The sequence below is a fragment of the Saccoglossus kowalevskii genome, chromosome 10 (assembly GCF_978046115.1).
Source record: "Saccoglossus kowalevskii chromosome 10, keSacKowa6.1, whole genome shotgun sequence".
In the NCBI taxonomy this organism is placed as follows: Eukaryota; Metazoa; Hemichordata; class Enteropneusta; family Harrimaniidae; genus Saccoglossus; species Saccoglossus kowalevskii.
The window spans coordinates 25,766,539-25,793,344 of NC_140650.1; the positions used below are offsets into that span (position 1 = coordinate 25,766,539).

Below are 26,806 nucleotides of genomic sequence, written 5' to 3' on the forward strand. Positions count from 1 at the left end.
GAGTTTCTAGAGTTTTCTATTATATACAATGGGGATGATTTCCCACAATGCATTGCATATATGTGCAGTAAAAGGCTCAGTAGTGCAAAATTTGAATTCAGCGCGAACTTCTTTGAGAAGAATCACATATAGCACATTGGTAGTGACTGTACACCAGTAAATGCAATTTATGCATACAATGAGTCATGAGGGTGACACTGTTAAAGAAAAACTCAGTAAAACATTTCTTGTTTGAAAGAGATTCAATAATTTTCACTTTAAAATTTAAAATTTTCGCTGAAGGGATGATTCAGTGAAAATAAAATCCAGCGAATATACTTTTTTTTACTATATTTTAGATTCAATTGTCAAAAATCAGTGATAACACCCAAAAAGTATATTCAGCGAATTTAATTCCAGCTAAAATAAAGTATTTCACAGTATATATGGCAGCTAACAAAGTACCTTTGTTGTTACTGGGGGGTATTGCCTGCAACCATGGAGTACATTGACAGTCAAGTATCAGTCAGTATGTTAGCTGCGCATATTATAATACTTCACACTAGGTAATAAATATTAAAGAGAATGGTAGATATTAAGATATGATAGTTATACTGTGATACACACCTATATCCTGTCACCAATATAACATGACTCATTCATGTTATTATAACAATGTTATGTTTTCTTACTTCGCTTGGGTCACTCGGCTAAAGGGTTGTTTTCAATGAAGCAGCGTATAGTTCTGAATGCATGAATTCTATCAAAAACAATTGCATTTATTTGTATAAAATGTCTGAATTCACTATTGTTAGGCGTCTTATTGGCTACACAACCTTAATACATAGTCAATCAGATGTTATCGCTGTTGTACTCAGTTTGATTACTTGCCAAATTCAGGTTTCTATTAAACCAGACTTAGCTGGGGACAAAATTGTCAGATACCAATAAAATTGCACCTATTTTTCCACCAATCACGTTGCTCCCTACTCTACAAATGATCTTGCTCCATCTTCCCACCATTCATATTGCTCCCTGCCTTCTACAAATGATGTTGCTCCATCTCTCCACTGATCATATTTTTCCCCGCTCTCTACATATGATATTACTGCTAGCTCTTCACCAATCGTATTGCTCTCAAAATTTGGTTTAAGTGGAATTTTAGGAACACTAAACTCATTCCTCCCAGAACAAGCTCAACTATTTCAGCTAAAAAATATATGATGTATTAAAAGTAGATCTCCTGCCCTCACTTTCTCTCTCATTTCATTTTGACTTTACTGGAGGTATTATCCCTTATACAATCATACCTACAATTTAATTGACCTTTAATGACAAAAAAAGTCTCTAAATTCAGTGAGTGTATATGGTTTACAAATCTAGCTTAATTTGACAGACCTGCTTAAATAAATATTCTGCACCTAATTTCTCCATTACCAATCCACAATCTCAACATTTGATGTTGTGTATATATTGGTCAGTAGATGATACTGTAAAAAGGTTAATTATTCACTGGGTTTTAATGTTGCTTATTTCGCTGACTGGAAAATGCGCTAAATTAAAACGCAGTGAATATGTAAAATTGAGCATAGAACAAATGACATCTAAATGACAAAACCGTGAATTTAAAACCCACTGGTTATGCATGAAATGATAAATCAGTGAAATTTAAACCCAGTGAAAATTAATTATTTTACAGTATATTGCACACATTTGTAAAAATGGAACAGCACAACTTTAAGGTGATTCACTGATTAGAGTATGCACTTTTTACAGAAGAAATGCAGCCTATTTATAAACATCCATTATTTCTAATAAAATGCTTGTTAAGCTGTTTCATTAAATTACAATTTTGACAAATCTATTGGTAAGTAATACATATAGTAGTCTCAGCAGAAAGCATATATACACCCTGTACATCAAATGTCTGTGCCGATGGGAGATATATGCAATGCATCATGGGAGAAAGCCTCAAATTGTATATAATGAGAAACTATTTTCACATTTGGAAACTCAATAAATCAATTATCAGCAATGTTTTAACATTATCAGTATTCATACACAAAATATATGACTTAACATCTTATCGCCTATCAAAATTTTGAGATATGGAGAAATATTTTCAATGCAAAATTGGAAATTTGTGATGTTTTCTATGACATGTTAGACTCTTGTTTGTCAAAAAATTGTTCTGTGATCCGAATTAATGGCATTAACTCGTAATAACGAAAACATGCCAAGATGACATAACCTAGTTAAGTTTGATTTACTTTACCATAAACGTCTCTCTGCTTTATTACCAGAAAAGGTTATGGTTTACTTTCTATAGTACTTTACTTTCATAGTAGTTTACCTTTTATTCTACCGGTAAGTGCTTAATATTTCAAAATTAGTTATAAATCTCCATTTCCGGCAACTGCCTTGATGGATTGAATTCAACTTTCAAGGGTCATTTTACAGGTTGCCACATAAAATGCCACAGAAATAAATGAGCGATTCATTTAGCGAAAAAGGGGATATTTACAGCTTGTTGATATGTGATTAAGAACATTGAACCTGTAGTATCATTATGAACTCTGTGATAATTTATCTCTATTGTTAACATAGACCTTGACACAGAAACACTGCTAAATGACATTGACTGTTGGCAGCTGCAGGGGGAACACCCATTGTTATTTAAATTACTGATCAATTGTTTGATAGCACTGTGTAGAGCTGCACCTGCTAGGCAGTGTGCCCAATGTCAGAGTTCCTCTCTCCTCTGCCAACTCACAGAATATTAAATACACCAAATTCAAATTTATATAAATGAGGGTTTCTAAGATATATAGATAGGGTATGAAATGTGATGAAGATAGCATTTGAAGTCATGCAACCTGCAAAATAATGAGAAAATAGCAACTTTCTAGTGCGACTGTGGTATTAGGTTTAAAGCGCGGTGGTCGTCACACAGCGCATGTTCGAATTTCATGTAAATAAACAATTTCACATGCGTTGTATACGTCGCTATGAGTCTCATACTGCCGCCCTTTAATTTATTTCAGCAGATTAGAAGTTGCATGGATATTCACTCAGTTTTAAAATCACTGGTTTTTGAAAGAATAGATTTAGAGCATCTACCTGTATGGATCATTAGCCCTATATAGATCATAAAAAGCCAAGTACTCTATGACATTGGCCTTGAATTATCTGATACTGTCATCCTCTATTTGTTCAATAATAAAGTTTAAATCCAAGCACACAATGGATTTAATGATCTCTAATTTTAGTGGTCAACAAGTTTCTGCCAGACCTTATTCCGCGATACAGTGGAATACTATGCTAGAAGGCCGGTAGTACAAATTTATTTGTGTAACTGGTCATGCATTGCATAAATTAGGTACACATCACAGCTATTTTTACGTTTTTGTCATTAAAACAAAATAAAAGCACATGTTATATAAAATTTCAAAAATGCACATGCACATCAATTTTGGAGTACAAATTTGACCAGAAAATGTTTTTTAAAGGGCGATGATCGTCGTGTCGTGTGGGACTCATGGCGACATATACAACACGTGTAAAATACATCGTTTGTTTACATGAAATTCAAATACTCTCTGAGCAATGACAACCGCCCATTAATAAAGGAATAAAAAATACAGGTCATAACCACTTGATGGTGTTATTGTCTCTAATATTAGTTCGTAGAAAAACTTCATTTTATTTTTCTCTCTCTAGTCTTCTGTGCCTACCATCGCACAATACTGTGGAATACTTTTTTCGCTTGGAATTTATTTCGCTGAAGGGATGATTCTGTGAAAATAAAATCCAGCGAATATATTTTTTTTCCTATATTTCACATTAAACTCATCAAAAATCAGCAAAAATAAATTCCATACAAAATGCCCAAAAAGCCTTTTCAGCGAAAATTAATTCCAGCGAGAAAATAAAGTATTCCACAGTATTTTTTCGTCAATGTTTTGCCCTTGAATCCACACCCTGTAAGCCCAACTGCAATAATATCTTGTCGTTAATAATTTGAAATATATTTATAATAAAACCATACTAACGATAAGGTCTCATTGTTTTGTAACTATTTACAGTATTTTAATAATAAATAAATAAATAATAAATACTATTCATCAATAATATTTAGGTCACTAAGTATTGTTATTGAGTATTTGGGTTGAATTAGAAACACTAAGGATAGGGCAGATTTTGAGAATATTTGGGGTAAAAATCATACTGCGAAAATGACGAGAAAAATATGGATACTTTTAATAGGAGAAAGGATCTAATAAATTTACAGTAACATCATTCTGCTCAAAACTATTTTTAAAATGTAAGCCCGAATTAATCATCGACTTTAACCTGTGACTCAACAATACCCTATTGGACTATTACAAGAACACCTCCATTTTAAACCAAAAATTGCATATATTGCATACTGGATCATTAGAATATGACTTATTTCAGGCATAACTACAGTGAATTTCATGAAGGCATGCATGTTTTTTTATGAAAGTTTATAAAATATTTATAAAACACTCACCCTGGAATTTGCTTTCATTGGTTATAGTGGCCATTTAGTTTCGTCCATTACCTTATCAGGTTACTTTCAATCATTGGCCGATTTACTATGTTGCGATTGGTCAAGTTGTTTTCAACCGTCATGTAAGATTAATAAAACATTTATAAATATTTTATATAAAAACACATTCATGTGTTAAGGAAATTCACTGTATACTATAGCTACAGTAAAACATGTTTAAATAGCTACATGGCATTTTAGCAAATTTGAATCTTAATTTAGCTAAAGTGCAAACAATCTCATTGTGAGAATATACTTTCTTTTAAATTAGTGACATCTTGAATTAGCAAAATAACAGATTAGCTAAATTAGCTAAAATAACATGCTAGCTAAAATGACATGTTTTTCAGTATATTCAACATATTCACGAGATCATGAAATTCACTATATGCGACCGGTATATTCGATCCTGACTTATTTTGACTATACATGTATATGTCATTCTCTGTCATTCATTTAAACTACTAATAGAGTGAAGACAATATGAGTCATCAAATTTGTAATGTGTGAGTCAAGTGGTTGCTGGTATCACCTGATACATGAAAACAATGAATTATGTCACCTGATTCACTATCCTTGCACTAGCAATGAATTATGTGTTTTTCAGTAGCTTTTAGGGGGGGGTAGTCGTCACCTGCGCATACGACGAATGGCCATAGGTTGTCACCGTTTACAAACAAGCATCTACCCATGAGCCTTTGTATACTTTTAGTAAGCACTGTTATTGCATACGACCTACCCCTCCACTTTAAAGGGTGGCAGTTATCGTACCGCGTTCTGTTCGATATGGGACTCATAGCGATACGTGTGTAAAATACATTGTTTATTTACATGAAATTCGAACATGCGCTGCGCGACAACCATCGTGCTTTAATCTGTGCTTGTTGCTGCTCCCAGGGCTTATCATTGTTGGGACGGACATACAGGCTTATTAAATACCCAGACAAATCCATGACCATTATTGTTGATCAATCACAGAAATGCTTGACACTGTGTGGTGTTACAGCAAGTAAACTACAGGTCATGTAAAAAAAATAGTGTACTTTTCTTGTGTCATGTCCTACAGATTCCACAAATGCCTAGAATCTACCCTGGTATACCTATTACAGCACCTAGAATCTACACTGTAAACTACTTGGTATACCTATTAAAGTGCCTAGAATCGAAGCAGTATACCACTCACTCTATTTATGCCTAGAATCTATTGCGTGTTTCAATTGGTATACCTATTATAGCACCTAGAATCTATACTATAAACCAGTTGGTATATACCTATTACAGCACCTAGAATCTACACTGTAAACTACTTGGTATACCTATTAAAGTGCCTAGAATCGAAGCAGTATATCACTCACTCTACTTATGCCTAGAATCTATTGCGCGTTTCAATTGGTATACCTATTATAGCACCTAGAATCTATACTATAAACCAGTTGGTATATACCTATTACAGTGCCTAGAGAATCTATGAAGTATACCACTCGCATCAAATGTCATCAGTGTGAACACCGATATTACAGTGAAGGGCATAAAGCTGTGGTTGTTATAAATGTTTTATAGATATACATTTTTAAAAATCAAAGTGGATTTTAGATTTCAAATTCACCAATCCAGAAATTGTATTGTGACATCATTAATTAGTTCTAATGAAATCATTCGACATTATCCAATCAAGAAGCATCACTCATTTTGAATATGTGTGCGGTCGCACTTGTTATGTCACATGAAATCATGGTCATAGACAATCATGAGTCCATCAACCAATCATTATCAAACATTTTGATTTGAATGAAAGCTGTTGATCTGTACAAATTTTTATATATATGGTTAGAGCACAGCTTTGCGCCCTTCACTGTAGTGACACAACTCATTCCCTTTGTTTTTATAAATTTCACAGTACAAATGAAGCAAAGCAAAAAAAATGGTTTCTATTGGGCAATGTGATATCATTGGAACATTTTCAAATGACATCATTGAATATTTTGCTTTTTGATTGGCCATGTTAGATTCAACTGCCATACATGGTATTTTGAATTTCATGATGACGTGATTTTTTTTTTAATTTATAGCTAATTCAGTTACATTGTATGTAAATACAATATAATTAGAATAATTCGGCTTGGATTATTGGTTTGGGGGATTAGTAGTTGACATGTTTTTATCCACATTGTATCTTTGAAAGCATGTCTTCCCAACGTCTAGGTTACTGGACTCCTTGGACTCCAACCAAAATTGAAAATTAAGATTTTCCAAAGGTGATGGAGCTAACAAAATTGTAAATACAGAATGCCACAAAAGAACACCAAATAAAATAATGGCAAACATGACAAGTTTCAGAAAAACAATTTCCTCACCCATATTATGGATGACCTCTTAAAACCATCGCAAAATAATGTCGCCATGACCTTATGTCATGGGTAGGATTGCTTTCTCTAATGCAAGAAAACAAATGATCATCGACTATATATTACGGCATAAAAGTACATGTAGCCAGTTAGATGACTAAAACAAGTATTGTTTATCTTTTGTATACATTTTATTTATATATAAATAAATAAATAAATAAATAAATACAGTAGTGATTGCCCGCAGTGATTGGTTTCACTATTTTGACTGGACACGTACCAGATTTTGTTTTAGTAAATTTTAAACAAGACACAAAGAACACCGAATAAGCAACAAAACAAAGAAATGTGTGGGAATTTTTTGATAAGGAATTCTCACGCCACTGGAAACAAATGTATCATTTGAAATAAAAACAGGAAATGGAAGTGAAACCAAGTTTCAAAATAAAATGAAAGCCGTTTTGCTACAAAGTATAATTTCCCTTCACCGTAAATAAGCAACGTTGTACTACAAGTTGCCGGCATTGGATCTTTCTCATTGATTTAACGTACGCGCGTTGTGGAGTCAGAGACCTACAAACTGGCAGTTCGTAGAAATAGCACCACGGCAGGTAACTGTCTCTTTCCGCGAAACGAAAATGCACAGGCTCCCCCATCCGTCACGCGTGACCGATTGCCAAGCTTAATGAGAAGTCCTGATCGGGCCAGTCTGCGCTGTCCAAAAGCCCCACAGTCTGGTACATCAAACTAGACAGGGAAAACGCGCGGAGTTTACACGATTTTCGCGAAACCAGACGAGTGGTCCTTGGAAAACAGTCGTATTTGGCTTTCAGATCCATTGAAACTGCGTATAAAAGCCAAGTGCCGACCCCTGGTATCAGTGCTTTGATCCAGTTCTTTTAACCTTTTCAATTTCATAATGGATATTTCCGTCCACCCCTGGCCTAGTTACGCACGAGTAACCAGCATCACTAAGCTAAAATCGCCTGTCTTCAGCTCCAAATTTCGAGTGGAGAAATTAATTTAGATGAAATCAGTCACATTCCGAACGGTTTCGGTCAAGTCTCGCATTACCCAAACCATGGCGGTGTGTAAAGGGGTAAATTCATTCCACACAAGATTTCAAATAACTAAGTATAATATCGAAACATTGACAAGCCTACTGCTCGATAACATTTTAGAGTATAGGAAACGTAGCGAGGCCGTTGCACAATGAGCCCTTTGTGTGAAGGGGTTCTCGCATGTCGAGCTACCACAGACTTATTTACGTCAACAGGCGTAGCGTAGTGTAGCTTAGTTACATAATAGAGAGGAAGCACACACAAACAGAAAAGAAACATAATGTAATTTTTTAAAACACAACTGTTTAAACTTTTATTTAAATATAAAAAACTTACAAAATATGCACAATTTGTTTTTGCAGGAATCGACACGCGAATAATGGAACGCATATCAACTCGAGCATTGCAGTTTTTAATAGAACAATAAAATAGACACTCCGCGGTGCAAATACTTTTAAAATTTCTAAAGCATCTCTCCTGCGCCGCAGAGAATTTGTATTGCGATAAAAGAATTATACAAATAGAAATTAATATACTCTGAACAATTTAATATTAACAAAAAAGTACGACTTGCATATTGCTAGCAGCGTCTCCCCTCTTCCGTGTAACGCATCCCACGGTCCGAATAGATAGTTAAATTTAGGGAGTAAACTTCGAATGTTTTGCGTTTAACACGTGAAAAGTATGAAACCGTCAGCAAGAGTGCAGTCACTACATTTGAACAAATTTTTAAACATAAATAAATTTGGCACCGACTTTCAGCAGGCATTGTCCGGTGCTCAGTAAATTTGTTAATGAATAGATCCTACATAAACAGCTACGTGTTATGTCATAACAGCAGGTATTTCGTAAACTAGTACCATGCATAAAAATAATCGCTGCGTTTTCAACAACGCATTTCCTGACGATTCTAAAAATAACAGTCTAAAATAGAGTATCTTTTCATCAAAAAAGTTTTCTCTTTGAGAACCACCTGTGAAAAGTTGTATTGCCATGAATTCTGTAAACATTTAAAATAATATTTTTCTTCGAGTTGACAATTATAAAATCCCACCTTTTATGTAATTTCAAAAAATTGAATATAAATTACAACTAATTTTCTACGAAAACTTCATTTTTTTTGAAAACTTTGTTCGCAAATGCGCATTTTTACAAACATAGAAAAACTTCAGCACGCACCCAAAATGGCTACCGTACTCAATCAATATTCGGGAAATTTTTCAAACTCGTAAATTTTTAACATGATATAAAAAAAATGAGGAAAACACAAATGCTATATATAAATCTGTCAATGGGCGGGCAGGTCGTCCCATAGAATGCAGCAGGGGCCGTCCGTGTCTTTACCCGAACCCCCACCGGCACATCAAAATGGACTGAATACAACAAATTAATACATAGCGGTAAAAAAGTCAACCAATAGTGGCAGTGATAACAACGGTAAATATTCTAGTCAACTAGAAAACATCCTAGCCCCTTTTCAATCAAAAACTTAACTATTGAAAATTAAGTACCTGAATTAGCAGTTGCATCAAAACAAATCTTGTTCTACAATATCGAGTTCATGGATGAATCCACGCATTTCATAAATTCGCGTGGTCAGTTCATTTTTTATATATATTATATAAATTGTGGCACCATTGTATTGTTGTACTGTGAGAAATTATTAAACCGAGGTTTTCTTTGTTGCAAATACGGAGTTTCAATCAAGTTATGTTGGCTGTGGCAGTTATACGGTCGTGTGAATAATATAAAACTCGTACAAGTCTATTTGGCATGTCCATTTCTAGATCGACCTCTTCTTTCCCGTGGACGTTCTTGTAGCTTTCAACATTTTCATACTTGGCTGTTCGTCGTTCTTGTTTCCGTGTGGGCAATATTTGATGGTATGGGCTTCATCGCCGTTGGCTCCGCATATTGGACATGTGTATCTTCTTAGCACTGGGCACGTAACTTTACCTTCAGAGTCCTTCAACGCGTGGTCTGCGTACACAGACTCGCTCTCCCCATTGTTTCTGCAGAATACGCATACTTGCTGGGCTTTCTTACGGCTCTGCTTTCCGCGGCGGTTGATCGCTAGGCTGTTTCTACCACTGCAGAGATCCAGCGGACTGTGGAGACGATTTACTTCGAAGTCGGAAAACCCATAAGGTGGCGTGTAGTCAAAGTCAGTTCCATTCATTAAGAAATCCAACGGGCTTAAATTGCGAGCGACGGGGAAATCACTGAAATTGTATGACGAGCAACAGTCTATGTCACGGTCGGTACCATTTAATGAGAAGTCGCTTGCGGAGCTTGAAGAGCTGCTCCCCATGCTGTCAAACCGGCCTCGTGGAACGGGAGGAAAAAAGAATTTATCCACATCAAAATCTTCGGGTGACGATAGATGCTGGGAATTTTGCAGCTCTCTAATATTCCCAACCAAGTTCGCAAGCCCAAGATAATCCTTCAACGGTTGAAACTGTGAACGCATCATCGTAATTTCGTCAGACAGGTAGCAAACGTCCACGCTCAAACACAGACCAGGCAGGAATAACAGCTATTCAGCATGGACCCCAACAAAAACATGCTCAATAATTATGCTAATAAGAGGCGTGGCTTACACAGCTGCGGCTAACGTCATTGGATTTGTTATAGACTAGACTTTACGTCGCCAGGATTTTAAAGTCCCTCGCGTTTAGCCAATCAAAATGCGTCCTTATTTTTTTTTTACATTGTTTGATTTCGCCACTCTGACATTCTTCAAGTTTGAAACTTTCAGCTGCAAGGAAAGGTGCACCTAAAACGTAATAATATGGGAAATGTGCACGATTTGTAAATAATACGAAATTTACCGCTCTTTTTATTTATTGTTTATCTGTTCAGTCGTTCTCTTTGTGTTCATTCATCATCCAATCATGACCGTGGTCCCAATAATAGTTTTCGCATCAAAAAAACAAAAATACGAGCGTGGGAATAGGATTTCACTAGGAAATAAAATTTACTAACAATTTAGCGCCGTTTTACTGGCGTCACGAATTTGGGAAGCCGACCGATAAACGAACACCCCGTCCACAACATGGATTATCGGTTCATTACCTCATGAAACTATAAACCATTACCTCAACTGTTTTATTGTCAATTATAATTAAAAATAAACAACAGTGTGCAATTAACACGTCGTATTTTTCAGTTTATTTGCGTAGTTTATCAGATTAATTCTTCAGTCTACAGACTTCAAAGCCCCCCCCCCCCGTAGATGGCGCCAAACTTAGTCCGTCTGCTAGTATTCATGGTCCTTTTTTTACTTCCAAGGTTTATTCTAGAAGATCTGAATCCCAAAGTATTCAGAGTGATAATTAATTTGAACCAAGTTACCATGGTAACGATTGTTGCATGTAATTTGTGGTGCCATTGATAACATCCGCTAGCCCTTGTCCCATGACGTTATAAGTTAGGCGTATGTGGAGATATCGCCAACGTCCACGACCCATTGTGACTCGCTAAAATTATGGGATATTTATTTTCAGCAAAAACGATTTCATTAATATTTATTATTACTACCCTCATATCACGCTACCCCATTGTTGGGCAGTGAATTTTATTATTTGTGTGTGTATTCATTCCACACATGAGTTTATAACTAACTACGTTGAGGGCGCACTGTGGCACGTGTTCCTCTGTCACAAGCACGTTGATCTTAAAGGGCCACCTTCCAGTTAAGCTTAATTTCACAACAAATTTACTTTCTGGATTAAAATAACAATGGATAACAAAAGATAGATTAACATTGTAAACAACATAAACAATAGTGTCCCATGATTCTTTGGTGCAATCCATGGGATTGAGCGGTTCCCCTTTAAACTTAAAAACACGTTTGTTTTTTTAAATCATCTGCACTGACCTAATTAAAAGTGCAAAATTCTACCTGCTCTGAATATAACAAATTCCTTTCCGTCATTCCTGCTCCATGCAAGGTCCCTGTGATGGTGTTTATTCCATATATTAGTCTTTTATTGTACTAAAGTTATCATCCGTCTTTAGTTTTTCATGGTTGTTTTCCGGGTATACGGAAAAAAAGTCACAATTAATTTATTTAAAAAATGCCTGCTTTAGTATATCCTGGTGCACCGTCCCTCGACATGGGGCAGTGCCTGTATAACACTGAACACAGTGAAATATTGAGTACAGTACGAAGAAAAGAATGGATGTTGAGTACAATTACGAACTCCAAAACAAGACCTGGCGGAGCACTTCCTGTATTGCTATTTGATGATGGTGTAGGGATACAACATGTTTATTATATAAACATGGAAATTAATACAAGCGTTTCACAGTTTTATTGAATTATTTTGTTCATGCGCCATTTAATGTATGATATGGTGATATGTTTGGGAGATTGAATTGCACATGCGCAATGCTCTAAAACAAACAATGGTCGGCAGTGACTTCAATATCCGGAAATTATGCATTACAAATATTTGACAAAAAAAATATGTGAAACTTTTTTCCTTTTCTCTCTGAATTTTTTGTTCTTACATTCGTTTTTACTATCACCCTGGATGGCTGTCAAAGTTTTTTTTATATAAGGCAGAATTAAAAACGTCGAAAAATACAACTTGAAGTTGCTCTCTGATTGGTTCATATACCTTAGAAAGGTCTCTGATTGGTCCATAGGCCTTAGAAAGGTCTCTGATTGGTTCATAGACCTTAGAAAGGTCTATGATTGGTTCATAGACCTATGATTGTTTTTTTTTTTTTTTTTTTTTTTTTTTTTTTTTTTTAAAGCGGGGAAGTTGTCACCTGCGCATGCGTCAGATGGCCATAGCGTGTCATTATTTAGAAACAAGCGTCTACTCATGAGCCTCTGCGTTTTTAGCGTGTGCTGTTATCGTCGCTTGGGACTCAATTCCCGCGCGTGCGCAGGTGACTACCCTCCAGCTTTAATATTCACTGTAGCGATTATGTTCTCAAACATTCGAAATGTTGTCGCCGCTGTACTAACCACTGTTTTTCTGAACAAATTTCGAATGGTCAGTCCCCAACTCGGAACGCTATGAATTATTAAGATTGCCTTTTCACTTATAATTTATTTTCGCTATTATAGGGTAAAACGGTAAAAATAAAACCCAGTGAAACTACTTACCCCACTTGAAGTATTCTGCAGTATGAACAATAAAAAGAAATTAGTTACTGTTAGCGTAACAAAGGCATTCATTATTTTGAGAAATGATATCCCAAGAGATGAACGTCTTTGCCCACTTTGTGAAAACGTAGAAATTGTAGATGAATTACACTTTTTGTTGATTTGTCCCTTCTTTGGTGAATTTAGGAAAACATACATCCCTAGATATTACTTAACCCGCCCTCATATGAGAAGTTTTTAACCTTGTTATTGTCTGAAGACAGAAATGAATTGAAATCTATTTTTTTCATTCGTTATGAAATTTATAAACACAGTGTGTGACATTACTGTTTTTGTTACTTTATATTTTATTCATAGTTTATGTATTTTGGGCCACAGGCCTTTGATTGCAATAAAGGCCTTATATATATGTAACAACGGCGTTCCTTTATTTTTATAAATATTTAAATATTTCAATGACTGGACAGTCAAGTAAAACCAGTTATACTATCAACGAGCATAAGTGAGCGACGGCGTCATTTAATAACGTTCCAAAATTATTCAACGACCAAGAGAACTCTCTCGTTTGAATTGTGTTTATAAATATTTTTAAAATTGAAATAAATGTCCTTATTGCACCGAGAGTATTCACCAATGTCGCAAACATTTAAATAAATTGACATAGGAGTGTTTTTTTTCAGATCTTAAAAAAGTTCACTGTGGGGGGCTATTCAGGAAAACACAGTCTTGAGTTACTAAATCAGTTACGTAATTGTAATCAGACGGAGTGCACATGAAACCATGGTATGTCAAGTACATCAATGGCCCAGTGAATTGGAAAAGAAGGACCATTGGACGGAAGAATCTTTTATGAACGAGAAGCCCACCGGGGAAGCCCATAGAATTATTGACTAGAGTTTGTGGGACGAATGATCTAACGCACGTACTGTTTACAACAAATGGTGTGTAATAATAATAATCTTCATTCATCTCGTATCCTCCCTGAAATGTTGATAACATATAGTCAATGATTTTTCATTTCCTAACTGTCGATTCCTTATAGTGCTGATTTACCCATGCTTAATTGAATTTTAATAGTGGTGTTTTTATTCGTTTCTGGAATTTGTGCTAAGATCTTGAAACGCACGATTCCTTCAATAACTGGACTTATTTGCGTTTCAGAAATCAGACCAATATTCAAGCTGGAATGTCTATAAAGTCGATAAAACTCGCAACTCTACTACACCGTGGCCGTACTGTAGAACTATGACTACACGGATAAAGGTACATTATGCAAGAAAGAAGTACATGTAGTATTATGTGACTTTTTTTACTGTGACTTTGTTTGCTTACTTTTTTCCTGTGGCTGTTTAACGCACACATAACAAAATCACCAGTCTTGGCACCAGTAGACCAATGTCGCCACGTAGCAGAGTTTAGCCCCAGATCTGATTTCAGTATACAGAGATGTAGAATAAGATATAATTATTGATAGTTACGTGTGTTATTATTATGTTCGCATTTAAGTTAGTTTTAATACGAAAGATGTAGATGTATATGAGTTTATATTGAAATAAATGGTTGATATTTTGAAATAAAGAAATTGCACCCATGGTACTGTGGTGACAGTGTTGAATCCACAGTGTCACAGTGAAGGTGATACTTGCGACTGACGGCGCATTTAAGTTAAAATTTTGTGTAAACAAACAATGTATTTTACGTCACTATGAGTCCCATATCGAACAAGACGCGGCGTGACGACCACCGCTCTTTAACCTACTGGCAACTTGAACATTCAACAACTAGCTATTATTTGCAAGGACGCTATCTCAGCTTCCAAGTCGTGGTTATTAGTTTACACATGCTTGCATACGCGGTTTTTGTGGCGTTTTAAATGATTACCCAATTTAATTATTATTATTATATTGCAGGTGATATAAAGGAGTTGGCCGTAAAGTGTGATACCGGAAAACATGGAGTGTCGAAATTTCCACTTGAGTCGGAAGTTTAAAACTTTAAAACACCTACGCGCTTTATTGTCGTCTTATATGTCCAATCAACGTGACTGCACGATTGTGAAAATTAGGGTAAGGATTAAACTATTTGAAATCATCGGATGGATGGGGTGAGATGTGTGACGAGTGATTTTTTTTTTCGCCGTGTCTTTTCTGTACATTTTTATTTTCTTTGATTGTGCCAACTTATTCTCCCCGCAACCCCTTGAATACACCCCCCCCCTTGGTGTTTGGTTTGCTAATTCCTGTTTCAACAGCCACCCGTTTAGCCACCCACCATAGTTTCAGATGATTGACCCCCCGAGGGCCTAAATAGAGAATGCGTGTGGAATTTCCAACCACAAATGGCTTCGGTATTTCCGATGGGGCATTTTATTATCATAATGGGCTTTGACATTTAGTTATCATAATTATCGCCAAATATAACAACATTAGGCTTAATACATTACCGTTCGTCACTGAACTACTAGTACCTAGGACCATTCTAAAATAGACTTTTGAGAAGGATAGGTAACCTTGGCATTTGCTGTAGAATTATTTATGATAATTAAGTACTTTATTGGTGTTAATGACTTATTTCCCCTTTAGTAAAAATGGACAAAACATATCAACAAATGGTCAATGTACAAAATATCCCAAGGATCTTGTATGACTTGTAATTCTTGTACACAGATTATTGATCAACTAATCACATGATGTACGATATGAAAGGCGACTTGTTTATGGAAAGGTACACAAAATGGGCGATTTTGCGAACATTCACAAATCATCATAAATGTCCCCATCCCACAAGAATTGTGATACTAACAATTGTGACTATAACACTGAAAACGGTGCACATTGACGTTTTGGGCGCGGGTGACGATGTTGATTTCATTTAAAGGGCGGTGGTCGTCGCGTCGGATCCTATTCGATATGGGACTCATAACAACGTATGCAACGTGTATAAAAAACGTTTGTCTACATGAAATTCGAACACGCGTCGCGACGACCACCACCCTTTGACGTCGACAGAGACGCATTATAAGAAACACCACGGGACAGCCTGAGAAAGGTGTGGTGAGGGCGTAGCTACTTGCTTACTAGTAGTATATACTGATTTTGACATATTAGTAACTATGCCAGATGAACATAAGTTCCGCACTAACAAAATAATTCTCTAACTTCTGCTATAAATGACCACTCAGAAGCCATCATAACACCTGCTTTACGACTTCGCGGCTTGAAGGGCGGTGGTCACAAATTACATGAAATATCATTTTAGAAAAAAAAATAGCACTGAAGACGGAATGTACACTATGTACACTATCTACCAAGAACGTAGTTACACACAAAGTTAAACGAACATTAAATGAATCTTACATACACCCAGTAGTTCAGTCAGTTTATTCGTGATGTCGTGATACTCGTGCAGTTGTTTACACACAACGTCACAGTGCCTGAGTTGTACATGTTAAATCTGGCTCCGTCCCCCGACATAACACTCAAGAATACATTTAAAATACCCAACACGTTCGCTTTTGAAAAAAAATCGCAGACACAACGATATGTCCGTCCACCAGTGCCACACTAACTGTCGCAGCATCGCACAAGAGTCTTTGGGTCCGTCTATGGTTAAAGCCTACCCCGACTAAGTTCAGTGAAAACCGGGCGACATTTATGGTTGAAAAGAGGAGAAAGAATTTGTATTTTGCGTAACATAATTGACAAAAGATCACATTATATTTTAATGTATAGCTATTTAAATGTATCAGAATTGAAGAATACGTTCTGCTTAACCTTTTATGTTTTTATGGCCCTCCTGTGGTTGAGGTGAGTGTGAAAGCTGTCTTTTTTGTTTGTAAAGTTCTAGTGTTATTCTAGTTGTCTATTTGTTTGGATGTTAAGTTAGACTTACTTTGTGTAAATGCCAAACAACATACCCCATTTTATACACACCTTTATCTGATTAGTTGTATCGATGAGCTGAGTGGTTATAAGAATGTACCTTTTTCTACATGAAACAGGCGTAGACCCATTTTGACAGTCCGCAACACGGTGACGTCAGGTGCACGGTCTCTCTGATTGGTCGAATGTTTGCAGTTTATAAACAAACAACAAAATAAAATAGACCACACGTCTGTGGAGTGAGCAGTGGCCAGCCCTCTATTTTAAAGACAGGAGTCTTTTTCAAATATGTCGCAGTGTAAATTCTGACAATTGCCGAACAACTTAGTAGTGCATGCAAGAGTACTCATCGCTCCCCAAATCAAGCTGAAACCCTTTGTGTCAGCAAAATTGCAGGAAATAGCATTTCAGAGGGACCAGATTTCAAAATTGTTAGGAGGGAACATGCCCCAGACCCCCTAGTAAGGTCGCGCTTCCGGTGCGAAGGATAGTGAGCAGATCTCGCCCATTGCAAAATTTCGTCCCGCCGCCTCTGAAACGAGCGATTTGGTCAAAAATTGATAAAAAAACGATTCGGCGTTACAAACCAATGATTTTGTCAAAAAAAACCCGCAAAACACGAATGACACGAATGAAATGTTCAGAATTTTACAACAATACCGAGATACTAAAATTAAGCCGGGTGTAGACCGGGTTAATCTGTTCACATGCGTTTTCACCTGTTTTCACTCCGGACCGAGCCCTGCGTTTGCACACGTATGAACATATCGGAATGTAGTCTATTATAAAGTTTATTGTATAACCAATCAGAGTGTATGGAGCTAGACCTTCTCGCCAACATTTTTCTGCATTTTTTTCTTATATTTTTCAAAATTTCTGGCAATGAACCTTAATTTTGTTCAAAAAATTTGGCTATTTTTTCTCTAATCTTATGAAGGAAAATGCAGACTATAAACAGGACTATTTTGTGAATTTGTGATGAAAATAAGGAACTGGTGGTGAAAAGGTTAAAATGGTGACGAAGTGGTCCTTATTCAACCGCACGTACTGAATCCCACTAATAAACTATAGATTTGTAAATTAAAAATTACTTCCTGTAACGTATAACATAGTCTAAATATTGGCCTGGATTCTTGGAATCGGCTAGAAAAGTCCGTGGTTTGGAATTTAAAAACTTAAGTAAACACAATATTTAAAAAAATATCATGACCCGCAATCGTGGATTCTCTGACCTGTGGACCGGACCGGATGACTATGAATAAAGTTATTTGCAACCGGAAGTCGTTCAATATTTATTTGGGGATGCAATACTTTAGTAGATTTCATGTGTTCCAGAAAATATAAATACGGTAGACTAAGTATCTTCACCTTTCCATTTATTTAGAATCTGGCCTCTAATAATTTTTTTTTTATTGAAATTGATCACTCTTTCAAATTCCTGAACAAAATGACATCTGCCGGGGACTATCAGTTTGGATCCCATCAAAGGGGTGAATCCGTGATTCATTGCGTGCACTTGAAATCGATATTTCCAGTACAAATCTATTGATTTTTTCGTGTTTTTTTTTCTTCACATAATGCTGTAAGAGCACTAGGCGTGGATATCGCCACGTCATTTGCGACATTCGATGAATCTGTTATAGTAAGTATATCATGTTGTGAATTGGTAATTAAAATATCGATCCAGGAGTTTGTAAATCTGCAAATTGAATTGTCCCCATAACGTAGTGGCTTGCTTTATTTTTAGACTATATCGCTGATACTTAGTTGCATCTCTCGTCAACTGTTGCAAAATGTGGTCAAATTGCCGCTGAGAACACGTGCTCATTTAGTCGCGTATTTTGAGTCGTCGGTACTTTGATCTCACTACCGTGACCCACCAGGTTACGGCATGTAACCACGAACATTCTAGAACGCTCATTAAGATTGTAAATTCAAGACAGTAGTGGCGCAAAGCGGTATGATTCCCTAACAGTAATTGCAATTTTCAAATCGTCATCCCATATATCTGAGATTGTTTATATATTATATCAGTTGTTATATTTTAATATATGCACGACATGTGACATTGAATTTCGTTGGTATAATCTAAAATATTCAGGGGGTTAGGTGGTATTATTATCACTCTCTATCAAGTAGTGAACGTAATAATTGTTATTAACTTAAGAGATAATTGTAAAAAGTAAACTAAAAAATTATGGGTATTTTCTAGAGTGCAGATAAGATCACATTTAAATCCTCCTGTCGCTTTAAACAAAACTACTATAAGTAATAAAACTCACAACCAAAGTTTCCTGAGCCCGTGTTTCAAATAAAATCCACTATTATAAAAAATGCATGTTTTTAAGTCGACAAGTATAATGTATAGTATTTTTTAAATCATGTTTTCTAAGTCCAATCAACGAGTACAGTTCTTGATTGATAAAAAGGTGTTTTAAACCCAGTTCATGAGTACAGTTTCCAAGAATACAAAAACATTTACATTTTGTTTTTACATTCACCCTTTCAATTCAATCAAAGAAGTTACTTGAAAACATGTTAATTGCAGATATAAATTAATAGTTGGGCTTGTTATATAATGTATAAATGGCTCGTGACCCTCTTTATTTTGCGATTAAAATATTTAGTCAGTTCAGTGTTAAGTCAACATTGATGAATTCGTTTCTCAGTTATGCCACGCTAACATTTTAAAAATTAATTTTAATTAGTATATCAAATTACTATTGACTTTATCATGTCATTTACTAATTTATTTTTTTCATTGATTGGCCTGGAAAATATCGCTTAAGATTGCATATATAAGTTGTGGCGGCACGTACAGTGTGGGTGCAGAGGGGGCGGACGCCCACCCGAAAAAAATGTTGGGGGGGGGGGGGCGTCACCGTCGCCCCCAAATCAAGCTTTAACCCTTTGTGTCAACAAAATTTGCCCCTCAAAATGTAGGAAATAGCGTTTCAGAGGGTCTAGATGTCAGATCTCATTCCCATGCAAAATTTCGTTGCGCCGCCTCTGCAACGCACGTTTTCTAAATTTAAGTTACAGTGTTTGAAAAGTTAGTATGTGTATTAGCTTTTCACAATATTATTGCCCAAGTCTCGTAGCCAACGAGAAATTATGACCGTTCAGTCGGAAGTTAAACAAAGAAATTAGAGAAAAATGCATAACAATGTTGTATATTACGCATTCAAAGGCCCCCCACTGTGTATAAGAAAGGAAGTTAGTCAAAAATCGTATTTACAAGTGATGTGCCGACACTCCTTGTCTCCCACACATTATTTATTCATAGCACTTGGGAAAACCTGAAACTTTTTGCCTCGTTTTCAAAAATCTCGCACAGAATTCTGGGTCAGAAAAGTAAAGTTCATGATGGCGGCTCTGGCACAGGAGCGTATCTTGGATTGGGAGACTAAATACAAGCAAACTGAGGGTGACCTCGAAAGACTGAAATCTCTTGCCGTCGCAGGTAATTATTTTCGAGTAGTTTAAGTGTTTAATCGTTCAAATATATCTGGTTGACGGTTATTTATATGATTTGTGAATTGTTTATCTTTACTTCCTAGTTGAACTACTTGTTCCGAGGGGATCGTCCGTGTCACTCGGGGTCGCTCAGTAATATACAAGCTTTGAATTAAAAATTCTAGCATGTTCCAACTTTATGGACGGCGATTGCTCCCTTTTACGCAATTTGCTACCAATAGCTGGATTTTCGTGTTTGGCATTTTCCGACCATGTATGCGTGTCACTGCGATAAGTTGACATATGTGTGAATACGGAAGTTACAATTATTGGAAGTACTTCCGCTTGCGCCTTGAATGTTATTGTGCTAAATCACAACGCGGATAAGACGCCGTGCACAATTCAACGAGTCTCGAATCTAAACTGACACAAATTCAAACAAGTGCTTCACATAATCCATATGGTCGTAGGCCAATTGTATGCCGTTTACACAATGAAAAAAAATTGCTGGTATAAATTTTCACAGTATAATAATTTGAGAGCATTCACAGCGCCAAATTTTCGTTACGGTACCACCTTCAATTATGTCTTAGCTTTAGTGGGTTGATACAGTATTGTAAGGCGGGAAATTCCCAAACAAATCATTACCTGATTAATGTGCGAGTACTTCAGTGGATTGGATCATGATGTTGGCACTACTGAAGTAAATCAATCAACTTATTTGGTTTGAATGAGACAGACGTCAACGAAATGAAACAGACGTCAACGAAATGAGACAGACGTCAACGAAATGAGACAGAAAAATCATAAATAATTTTCAACCTTTTCACCAACAGACTTTCTTGCGCCCAAATTTCTTCAATCTTCAATCTTCAATATTTCCAGAAATGGACCCTGATGTTGAAGCCAACAGTCAATTTTTAGATTTTACTCAAACAAATTACCTATTTTAGTCCAAAACTTCTGAAAGAAAGTGCAAACAGAACTATAAACAGAACTATTTTGTGAATTTGTGAAGAAAAGAGAGAACTAGCTGTGAAAAGGTTAAACAGCATTAACTACGTTAGGGAAAATCCATTGATGTTTGGAAAAAAATCCTTTATTTTATTTCATTACTATCAACACAACAAACCATTCTTGTAAGTATTTATAAATTTCAATGGCATTAAAATCCAATCAACGCGTGCAGTGTGCAATGACATAATTATAAAATGTTTTAATGTCTTTTCATTTGCCAATAAAAAGCTTTCAGTTTGAATTGTGAAATTTATAATTGTTTATAAAAATGAAGAGAATTTGTTGTGTTGATGGTACAGTGAATAGTTAATGCATTTAACAGTGATATTTTATGAACATAAAGAAACCAACTTTCCACTAAACCAAAAATATTAAACTTGACAGAAAAGTTTAGTCCATCCAAGCAAAAAAATTAACACTGAGAAACAACAAAGAAAATGAACACGAAAAACCTCATTCTTTTTTGGCAATGACTGCCAAGTATATGTGGTCCTCTTGATCCTACATTGGGTCATAAGGCTGCAATCAGGTTCCTCCATCCCTGTCTATCCTTGGCCACCATCTCAGTTCTACTACAGGTCATTTTTGCTTGGACAAGTCCTGTGGTGATGGTTCATCTCCATTCGGTTTTTGGGGCCGGCAAGATTGTATTTACAAAATATCTTCAGTCATATTTTCAGTAAAGGATTAATAATAATAATTAATCACATGACATACTTAGTAACATCATTTGACATAAATGCTATTCAGTATGAATGTTTTCAGGGATAAATAAACAATTTGTCAGTTTTCTCTTGCGACTTGCTTTTATAAATACACTATTGTTTTGTTTTTCAGTTATCAAAGAGTATGAGAATCTTGAACAGAAATATACAGAATGTCAAGGAGCTTATGACAAAATATATAGCGAGCATGAGATAACGAAGGCCGAGCTAAATAAACTGACTGACAGTGAGTGTTCACCTTTTATTGACAATTTAGTTTACTTTTGTGAAAAAGTACATATAGAATGAAAGGCATAATTGCTATGGCCATTATAAACTGTTTACAAATATTAATTTCTATAAATTAAAATGGTAAATTTAAATTGACCAATCCAGATATTGTATTGTGACATCATTGTTAGTTCTAATTAATATTAATGAGATAGTACAACATTATCCAATCAGCAAGTGCTACATTTTTGAATATGTGGTCAGTCGCACTTCTATGTCATGTGAAGGTATGCATACACATGTCATGTGAAGGTATGCATACACATGTCATGTGAAGGTATGCATACACATGTCATGTGAAGGTATGCATACACATGTTATGTGAAGGTATGCATACACATGTTATGTGAAGGTATGCATACACATGTTATGTGAAGGTATGCATACACATGTTATGTGAAGGTATGCATACACATGTTATGTGAAGGTATGCATACACATGTTATGTGAAGGTATGCATACACATGTTATGTGAAGGTATGCATACACATGTTATGTGAAGGTATGCATACACATGTCATGTGAAGGTATGCATACACATGTTATGTGAAGGTATGCATACACATGTCATGTGAAGGTATGCATGCACATGTTATGTGAAGGTATGCATACACATGTTATGTGAAGGTATGCATACACATGTTATGTGAAGGTATGCATACACATGTTATGTGAAGGTATGCATACACATGTCATGTGAAGGTATGCATACACATGTTATGTGAAGGTATGCATACACATGTCATGTGAAGGTATGCATGCACATGTTATGTGAAGGTATGCATACACATGTTATGTGAAGGTATGCATACACATGTTATGTGAAGGTATGCATACACATGTCATGTGAAGGTATGCATGCACATGTTATGTGTGTATACAACGTTCAGCTCTTGAGCCAATCACTATTAAATGTTTGAATTTGATGATCGATTTTTACAAGGTTTTCAGAATATGTTTGTAACAAAGCATTGTTCACTGCACTGTATTTGCTCTACTAGAAGTATACATCTAATAGAAGCACTTACCGTACTCATCCAACTTAGTGCTCAGCTTTAAAAATATTACGTCTTACACAGTCAAAATTAAATTCTTCTTCATTTTTGAATGTGTTTGATCATACACAAACTCTTGATGCAAAGCATTTTCTGCAATGATGTTTTCTTGCATAATTTGACCTATAACATCAACCTAATAGGTCAAGTCTGTTATTAACCAATCAGAATGCTGCATTGTGCCGACTGTAATGTAAATTTGATTATCGCTTTCAGAAAAGTCAAACAATAATCAAGAAACACGTTTTATGATTATGACACTCAAATTTGGAGCATTTTAGAGGGGATGGGCGCTTAGCTGAACGTGATCATAAAGAACAAAAAAAGGGATGGGCGCTTAGCCCAGAACTGGCACAAAGTCAAACGAATACGGCATAACAAAAAATTGTTGATTCATTAATTTATTACCTATTTTGACCATAGGGGAACATGAAACTTCAAAATTGTTTTATAATTGTTATACTCTTGGCACAACAAACCTGTTCCCTTCAACCTATATATCCTAAATTTCAATGGAAGTTGAATTCAACCCGTCAATCAACAAGCACAGTACAGTATAATATTAGTTGATTACATGCCAAAGTTATTCAATTAGTGGAACCTCTCTTAGTAGCTTGAATTTTGAAATTCATAAATATTTATGAAGATGAGGGGGGAAAAGGTTTGTTGTGGCAAGAGTATGGTAACAATTTCCGTGAATCATGGGAATTCCCTGCATAAATATAAACAGAGCTTCCACCTGTTGCTGTGATACTACTTGAATAATTCATATAGCTTTGAAATAGCATTATTCCAATGTTTTTTTTTTTATTATGACTTCTTTATTCTTTCATTTTATTAGTGCTACCTGGTAATGTTTTTTAAAATTTTTAAAACTATTATTTTCAGGAATTGATCCAAAATTGTTTGTTTCTGAGAACAAACTGTCCTGAGTTAAAAAACAAATATTGATAACTTAATAAATATTCATATTGTAATTTTTAAACATTATTTAGCTACTGGATTAAATCTATGTTGAAAAACAAAGACAATTAGTACCATGAATCTCAAGTGCAATCCCAGGGATTGATAACTGGGCCTTTAAAAACAAAATCACAATATCTATGGTGTGCCATGGTGACCATGTAAAAAATCAGAGAAATGTTGGCAAAAAATTCAGGTGCACTCTGCTTGTTGTTTTTCAGCCTTTTCTTGTAGACCTGAAACCCGAAGTGTATGCAGTGCATATTTAGGCCAAAATATTTGCTAAATACCAGTCAAATTCATGATGAAAATTGGATATTATAAAATTTATCCAAAATATGTGTTCACTGCAACAGTTAATAACCAAGCAGAGTAAGCAGCAGAGTGTTAATATGGATGTACCGGGGTATGCGCTGATGTCTTTGTGATGATGCTGCTGCATGGTATGATGGTGGTGAATTAACAAAGCTCCAGAACAAAGTTTATGAATGGTGAATAATGAGCACTGTGAGCATGGTTATGGTTATACTACCGTATTACCCCGGGCACGCGCCCCTCCCTGGGCAAGCGCCCACCCCCTGTTTTCACAAAAGTTACATGTTGGGGACATCCTCGGTTAAACGCCAAGGGTGATTTTTAGCCAAGAACGGGGTCAACAATAAAGTTTTATTTGTCAAAAACGATTGCGTTCAATTTATTTAAATAGTGTGTTTGTTACGGTAGTTCTCTTTTTGGAGTGTGTGGTGGCCCTGAAAAGGGCCGCTTTGTTTGTGTTTTTACGTAAAAACTCATTGGAACTTAACGATGTAAGATGAACCACGCAGCATGTGGCGCACACGTACTGCTTTCTCTTCATTCACGATGAATCCAATATTGCAATATTGCAACGATCCATACCTTGGTGAGTGGTTTGAAGCACTTAGCCTTGGTTTTAAAACGTAGTATTTCGCTGACTGTGAATCCACAACGGGAGCTAGCACTTTTGGGACATCACGTGGTAAACTTGCTACTTTCTTTCCATCCTTCATCACAGCTATGGCATTACGGTCATGTGGATTATTTTTCTGTCGTTGAAGAAAAAACATTTTGCCGACCTCAAGTCTATTACGATAACTATAATGAGGCATGCCGACGATGGGAACTTGTTGCATCATCGTTATTTTTGTAATTTTGTCACGTGTGTGGGTGCGTGAATAAATCATGTTAATGAGGTCGACCAGAGTTTATTTTCAGTCTGTTTTTTATGTATCGCCATTTGGATATGTTTATGTATTCACAATAGTTTGTAAACATTTCACATCAGTAATAAAAGGTTTATTTGTTTCATAACCCTGTCTGCTATTCTTCAGTAATTACGATGCGATGTATCAATACGTGCGTGAACAAAAGTATGCTAATGAGGTCATCGCCATCTTGGATTACAAGCGGTAGTTTTTCCCGGCCGTTTCGACTTGCATGCACGGATCACGGTTACTAAAAAAGTAACCGTGCATTGATTACAATAATAATACGGTAAAAACCGACATGTGCACTGTTTATTTCTATTTCAATCCCTACCCTGACTTTCAAACTGTCAACTTCTGATATGTGATGTTTTTTTGTTGACAGTCTCCGAAGTAGCCTATGATGAATTCCAAAAAGTACAAGTCAACTTGGAAGTGGAACAAGAATGTCGCAAAGAAGCAGAAGAGTTTGCTGCTAAGGTAAAAAACATGTGATTGTCGATAGATGAGTTTTTAGTTAGTTTCCATGCAGGGAGGGGGAATTGTCGAAATTGGACGTTTTTACATCAGAGCGTGCAAGTTTTTAAGGCAATGGCGGAATTCAAAACTTGTCTGTTGATCAAAAATTGACGCTTTAGTTCATATTAAAACATTGATGGTTGTGTCTTCCAAAATGGTGATTTGTTAATGGTTCATGATAGATTCTGAAAATGTGCTTCAATCTTCATTTCCATGTCCATCTGTATCCCTGACAGACAAAAATTTGTTGTACCGGTGTAGCTTAGATTTTTGTCTTTGTGTATAAAGCACAATGGTATCCCAATACTCAAGTATATCAAAACTTGGTACATGTATATGCATACTTTTTTTGTAGTTTAATGTTAACACTACTTTAAAATTAATCTCCATATGTTAATTAGTTAATTTGCAGAACAATTAGCTAGTATTCTATTAGTATTCTAGCTATAGTTCATTCAAGTGGATCAAAACTTGGTATAGGGATACTTTTTTTTGTAGTTGAATGTTCAACACTACTTTTAAAATTAATCTGTGTATGTTAATTAACTAATTTGCATAATAATTAGCTACTCATGTTTTGTTAGTATTCTAGCTATAGTTCATTCAAGTGGATCAAA

The 26,806-nt window shown here is 35.8% G+C and overlaps 2 protein-coding genes across 2 annotated transcripts in view; one reads left to right on the forward strand and one right to left on the reverse strand.

The window, feature by feature from the left end:
- Positions 1-8,241: 8,241 nt before the first annotated feature.
- On the reverse strand, positions 8,242-10,472 carry LOC100313663 (nanos-like protein). The gene is given in 1 exon segment (NM_001168123.1): positions 8,242-10,472. A coding segment is annotated over 1 exon segment (690 nt). The 5' UTR covers positions 10,432-10,472; the 3' UTR covers positions 8,242-9,741.
- A 9,838-nt stretch (positions 10,473-20,310) lies between these two features.
- LOC102804927 (shootin-1-like) overlaps positions 20,311-26,806 on the forward strand; it is an 80,546-nt gene continuing 74,050 nt past the window's right edge. The window contains exons 1-3 of the mRNA XM_085504425.1: positions 20,311-20,424; positions 22,272-22,385; positions 26,056-26,150. Coding sequence (XP_085360551.1) covers positions 20,325-20,424; positions 22,272-22,385; positions 26,056-26,150 — 309 coding nt within the window. The 5' untranslated portion in view covers positions 20,311-20,324. The remainder of the gene's footprint in view (positions 20,425-22,271; positions 22,386-26,055; positions 26,151-26,806) is intronic.